The following is a 6,369-nucleotide window of genomic DNA, read 5'->3' on the forward strand; positions in this document are numbered from 1 at the left end:
CGATCCTAAATGTTGAGCCATCGTGTGGTCAGCCAGGGTGGCGGCCGGGGTCCGGGGGCTGGGGCTGACTGACTCCGGGTCTCCGCTCTGCACTATTAGCTTGCATGGCATTGCTTACCCACTAACTCTTGGTGTTTGCCTCTCTCACCTACTCCATCCATCCTCCACATTGCTGCCTGACTCCCACTGAACCCCCCCCACCCCACCCCACCCCCACACTGCCTGCTTCACGCATGCACTGTCTCACAATGGAGAGTTGAGAGAAGCTGCTTTGCTTTTGTTGTTGGTGGTTGTTTTGCATCTGTTGCTTTTAGAATCAAAAAAAGTCCCTTGTTCTGATGAAAGTAATTTCTTTTCTTTATTCTCTCTCTCTACCTCTTTCTTTTCCCCCCCTCCCTCTCTCTCCCTATCTCTCTCCTCGCCCTGGTGCTGAACCCCTCCTCCCACTGTCACTCTGTGTTGTGGTAAGTTTTTGGCTTCGTTCTATTCCGTTACCTGATGCAGTCGTTCATTAATCCGGGGGGACGGGGGCTTTGGGTTCTGATGTCTGTGTTGTCGTTTTAGCTGCCCTGAGAAACCTGTTATTAATGATCCAGTGATATTCACTCTCCTGACCTCACTCACTCACTCACTCACTCACTCACTCACTCACTCACTCACTCACTCACTCACTCACTCACTCACTCACTCACTCACTCACTCACTCACTCACTCACTCACTCACTCACTCACTCACTCACTCACTCACTCACTCACTCACTCACTCACACTATTACAGCCACACAGCCCACAGTTATACACATATACACACACAGCCCACATTTACGCACCACAGCCCACATTTACGCACCACAGCCCACATTTACACACACACACAGTCCACATTTAGACACACATACATACAGCCCACATTTACGCACCACAGCCCACATTTACATACCCCATAGCCCACATATACACACACAGCTCACATTTAGACACACACATCCCACATTTACACACCACAGCCCACAGTTACGCCCACACAGTCCACAGTTACACACTCACACAGCCCAATGTTACAGACACCGAGGCCAGGGAGAGTGACAGCCGGGCTGCTGCAGTGAGCAGCTGAGCCGTGCCTGGGCAGTGAGTGAGGGAGTGAATGTCGCTAACAGGGTGTTTTCGTGCTGCTATGGCTGGGTTTCTGTGCAATGCGCTGGTCTCCCAGCACTAACCTGCTTCCCCGCTGGCCTGGGCTGCTCTGCTTGTCGCTTTGCATCCTGTGTTGGGATCTCACCGTGTGTTTGCCTCTTGCGGGCCTCAGTGCCATGCACAACGCAGTCATTCATCGAGCGATTTAACCCTTCAGTTTATGGCAGCTGAGCGTAGAATCACTGAAAATTACAATGCGGAGGGAGGCCATTTAGCTCATCGAGTCTGTCCCGGGTCTCCGAGCAAGCTGTCCATTCAATCCCAGTGATACATGTCCCATCAATCCTCCCTATCTGTCTATTTCCCTCTTAACACCCAAAGTGGCCTTTGCCTCTATCCCTTTATCAGAGCTTCCACTACAGTCTTCCTCATTGTGTCACCTCTGTATCAGGTTCCATCTCAACTTCCTCTGTTCCAACGAAGACAGATCCAAGTTCTCCAACTGCTCCTCATCCCTAAAGCCTCTCATCACTTTGTGCCCACAAAATGCACAGTCACTACACTTAACAGTATATTCTGTGAAGCGCTTTGAGATGACTCAATGACGTGATAAGGCACTGTATGAAATGCAAGGATAATTATCCCTGTATCATTGCAAATCACTTCTCCGCTCATTCCCAGGCCTTAAACATCCTCCCTGAGGTGAGGTGTGCCCAAACTGAGCCGGGTACAGCGGGGAGGCTGGAGGTGAGAGCTCCAGTGCAGTGCCAGGGGGAACGAGTGATGTACCCACTGCGGCAAAAGGGTAATTTCAGATCCTAGCTCGGGTTTGTAAGGCTGGCTGATTGTCACGCTCTCTCTTTGTCTCTCTCCTCGCAGGATGGCAAGAGAATGTTCGGCACATATTTCCGAGTCGGCTTCTACGGCTCCAGACTCGGGGATTTGGACGAACAGGAATTTGTTTACAAGGAGCCGGCGATAACCAAACTGGCGGAGATTTCCCATCGGCTGGAGGTGAGCGGGGATGAGCGAGAGGGGGTGGGCGGGCATTGCTTTAACCTTAGACTTCTTACAATTCAGTTAATAAGAATGTTATTAAAATTATTAATGTTATTATACAATCTGAAATTACAATTGCGTAGCGCCTTTCACGTCAGGAGGACGTTCCAAGGCGCTAAAATAATAATAATATTAGATGAATAATAAACAGCTGTGCTCTCTCTCTCTCTCTCCCCGCTTCACAGGCGTTTTATGGCGAGCGCTTCGGAGAGGACCTGGTCCAGGTCATTAAAGATTCCAACCCCGTGGACAAGTGTAAACTGGATCCCAATAAGGTAGAGACGGATTAAAAGCCTGGCGGGGCGGGGAAAGCGGAGAACGGCCGTAAATAATAATAATCCTTGCATTTGATATAGCGCTTTTCACGTCGGGAGGACGTCCCAAAGCGCTTCACAGAACACACTGTAAAGTGAATTGACTGTATATTTGTGGGCGAACGAGGCAGCCAATTGCGCACAGCAATGTCCCACAAACAGTCGTAGATTGAAAATGACCAATTTTTTTTTATTTTTTTTTTATTATTGTTTTTTGTTTTTTTGGAGGGATTATTATTAGGCTCTGTGTGGAGTAAGGAAACTTGCCCAAGGTTTCGCCCTGCCTGGAATTGAACTCAGGTCTCTCGCTTGCAAAGCGAGTGCTCTAACCACTGAGCTACAGGACTCCACGGGCAGAGGGAGACAGGGTACAGAGAGGGTGTCAGGGCTGGCAGTAATGTCCTCCTGTGGCTGTGGCAGGCTTACATACAGATCACCTACGTGGAGCCATACTTTGACACGTACGAGATGAAGGACCGCATCACCTACTTCGACAAGAACTACAACCTGCGGCGCTTCATGTACTGCACGCCCTTCACGCTGGATGGCCGCGCGCACGGGGAGCTCCACGAGCAGTACAAGCGCAAGACCATCCTCACCACCTCCCATGCCTTCCCCTACGTCAAAACCCGCATCAACGTGGTGCAGAAAGAGGAGGTGAGAGGGGCAGTGCTGGGGCAGGGCAGAGTGGGCAAAGGTGCTGTGGACAGAGGTGTATGTGGGGGGAGGGGGAACTGGGGGCAGGGCAGGTGGGCAGAGGAGCCACTGGGGGCAGGGTGGGTGGGCAGAGGGGTGCTGGGGGCAGTGCAGGTGGGCAGAGGGATGCTGGGGGCAGTACGGGTGGCAGAGGGGTGCTGAGGGCAGTTTGGGTGGGCAGAGCAGTGCTGGGGGGAGTACAGGTGGGCAGAGGGGGCACTGGGGGCACGGTGGGTGGATAGAGGTGTATGTGGGGGGAGGGGGATCTAGGGGTAGTGTGGGTGGGCAGAGGGGGCATGTGGGCAGAGGGGGCAGTGTGGGTGGGCAAAGCGCAGGGGCTGCTGTTGCTGTGTTGGACTGTCCTCTGGGCAGGGTAACAGTCAGACCAGCACTAAGTGAGACTGGCGTCTCTGCAGATTATTCTGACGCCGATCGAGGTGGCGATTGAGGACATGCAGAAGAAAACACAGGAGCTGGCCTTCGCCACCCACCAGGACCCGGCCGACCCCAAGATGCTCCAGATGGTGCTGCAGGGCTCCGTGGGTACCACAGTCAACCAGGTCAGACCTGAGACCAGCTCATCCCCACCGCCCAACCCCTGCTCAAGTCCAGGCCCTCGCACAGCCCATTACACGTTAGAGAAAGCGCAGTGTAATATTTCCTCTTATCTCCCCTGAAGCCTCCCAGTCCCAGACACACTTGCCCCTTGATTCAGTGGCTAGTGAGAATATCGCAGACATGCTCGGGATTTTGTAGTGTTGTGTTTGGAAAGGAATGAGTGGATATGCCTGTTTCTAACTCCCTCCCTCCCTCCCTGCCAGGGACCCTTGGAAGTTGCTCAGGTTTTCCTATCTGACATTCCCAACGATCCTAAACTCTTCCGACACCATAACAAGCTGCGGCTCTGCTTTAAGGACTTCACCAAACGGTAAGGTTGATGGATCAGATCCAGGTCGGGTGGCGCGTCGCAGTGTTGTTTAGTCCTGTCTGGGTGGTCTGACCTTGTCTGGTCCGGGTGGGATGGCGCGGGTGACAAGCCGATGGCTGATGCACTGTACTGAGCGCCGCTGGGTTTTACTCAGGTGTGAGGACGCTTTGCGTAAGAACAAGAACCTAATTGGAAACGACCAGCGAGAGTATCAGCGGGAGCTCGAGAGGAACTACCACCGGTTGAAGGAGGCCCTGCAGCCGCTGATCAACAGGAAAATCCCTCAGCTCTACAAACCTCTCCTGCCCATCACCTGCCACAGGTAGGAGGCCATTCAGCCCCTCGTCTCCAGCCACTGCTCCTGGGTCATTTACATCCCTCCTGCTCCTTAATGTTTGGTAATTCCACACCATCCTCTGAGTGTCACTAAGTACCCACAAGATAGCCTGCCGACCTTCCTCACTGCATTCCTACACCACCCCTCACACAGGGTAGCGTCCCAAAGCACTTGACAGAGGTGGAGCATGACGCAGAGCCGGGGGGCAGGTGACCGTAGACACGGTCAAAGACGAAAGCCTTCAGGTAAGATCTGAAGATGGGGAACGAACAGGCAAGACGGAGGGATAGAGGAAGAGTGTTCCAGAATTTCGGGGCATAGTAGCTGAAAGCATGGCCACCGAGGATGAGATAGAAACAAGCACAGACCGGAGCTCATTTTAATGTCTCAACCCAAACCCTGAGACCTAATGATGATTGGCGGGGAGGGGGGAGCAGGGGAGGAGAGAGAGAGGTTGTAATGGTGGCTGATTTATGCGCGTTTTGTTTCAGAGATTCATTCAGTCGAGTCAGCCTTCGCAAGGTGGATGTCTGAGAGGTGGGCGCGTGGCTGGGGCTGCAGCTGCTGCCCATTCAATTGACGGCCAAAGAAGACCGAAACAAGTATTAAACCCGTTGTGGTCCATTCCCCCACGCTGGCTCACGCCAGGGCGGGATATTTCATTGCAATCCTTTTCACAAGGTGAAGAGGATAATAATAATCATGGTGTCAAATCGTCGTGTGGTACTCACCCTTCACCTAAACACTAACGGTTACATAAACAGTCCGCGTTGTGGTTGTGTTCAGACGTGTCACTTTAACATTGTTTTTACTCACAAGCATTTACTCCTAAGATTCGCTATTTAATCAGTTGTGTTCACAACTATTTATCTGCAATATTGTATTAAAAGCTCTTAATGTTATTTACTGTTAGTTACACTATTTATATGGAATTAGAACCTTGCACAGGGTTCCCTCTGAACTGCTCGTTGTGCCTGTGGCGTTACAACATGGTTTATTTTTATTTTGTGAAAGGTACGATTAAATATTGGAACAACCTCATTGCAGGATTTCTCGATCTGTTCTTTCCCACAGTAACACGGGATTGCCTGTCTGAACGCACCGCGGTTGTGGGATCAGCACTAACGTACTCCCATCCTCTCTCCCTCTTTCGTTTTCAGTGTAAATGTGGCAGGACACCTAAGGCTGTAAGTGTATTTTAGAAGAATAAGTCTTGCATTTAGTACAATGCCTCGTCCCACCGTCAAGATGTCTCAAAGCGCTTCACAGGATTGTGCCTGTAAACTCTGTATTTGTAGGCGGACATGGCAGACAGTTTAAACTATATCCAGGAAATGTTTTGTACAGTAACGCAGCACCAGTGTCAGACAGAAGTCCTCTCACTGCCCGTTCCACGTCACAAAGATTCGCTCAGTGTAAACATTCAGCCCATTGTGCCTGGAGCCACTGCTGCCCTTTTTTAATCTAAGTAGCAACTACTTTACCTCGTCGTCTAATGAACCTCCGAATCACTTTAAATTCCAGGACGTTAGCGTCCACCTCCTTCACTGTTATGTAACCAAACTTCAGGCACTTTGATTCAAAACCATATCTCTGTCAGCCCTGGTTTTGCTTTCAACCCCATCAACAAGCTCCGGCCTGCTCCACATTCCCCACTTCCCATTGGTGATCGGACCTTCAGCCTCTCTGCCCCACCCTTTCGTACTACATCCCAGTCCCTTTGCATCGCTCCATCCTTTGCCTCCTTCAATGGGGGTGGAAAAGAACGGTCTGATAAAACATGGAGTAGATGGGGAATTGTATTTGACGAAACTGCTAAGTTTAGCCGTGGTTACAAAAGCTGACAGGGTCAAACTGAGTAACTGCAGGCCAGCTTGTTTAGCATCAGCTGTGGTCAAATT

General features: G+C 51.2%; 1 protein-coding gene across 3 annotated transcripts in view; it reads left to right on the forward strand.

Annotated features, from left to right (window-relative positions):
• Positions 1 to 5,509, forward strand: part of dock7 (dedicator of cytokinesis 7) — a 51,169-nt gene extending 45,660 nt beyond the window's left edge. For 2 of the 3 annotated variants that reach the window (XM_007908952.2, XM_007908954.2), the window contains 7 exons: positions 2,014 to 2,148; positions 2,379 to 2,468; positions 2,928 to 3,164; positions 3,620 to 3,763; positions 4,025 to 4,131; positions 4,286 to 4,453; positions 4,960 to 5,509. In XM_007908952.2, coding sequence (XP_007907143.1) covers positions 2,014 to 2,148; positions 2,379 to 2,468; positions 2,928 to 3,164; positions 3,620 to 3,763; positions 4,025 to 4,131; positions 4,286 to 4,453; positions 4,960 to 5,002 — 924 coding nt within the window. In that variant the 3' untranslated portion in view covers positions 5,003 to 5,509. The remainder of the gene's footprint in view (positions 1 to 2,013; positions 2,149 to 2,378; positions 2,469 to 2,927; positions 3,165 to 3,619; positions 3,764 to 4,024; positions 4,132 to 4,285; positions 4,454 to 4,959) is intronic. The other variant, XM_007908953.2, reaches the window with a different exon arrangement.
• The last annotated feature ends 860 nt before the right edge of the window (positions 5,510 to 6,369 follow it).

The sequence above is a fragment of the Callorhinchus milii genome, unplaced genomic scaffold (assembly GCF_018977255.1).
Source record: "Callorhinchus milii isolate IMCB2004 unplaced genomic scaffold, IMCB_Cmil_1.0 Scaffold5, whole genome shotgun sequence".
In the NCBI taxonomy this organism is placed as follows: Eukaryota; Metazoa; Chordata; class Chondrichthyes; order Chimaeriformes; family Callorhinchidae; genus Callorhinchus; species Callorhinchus milii.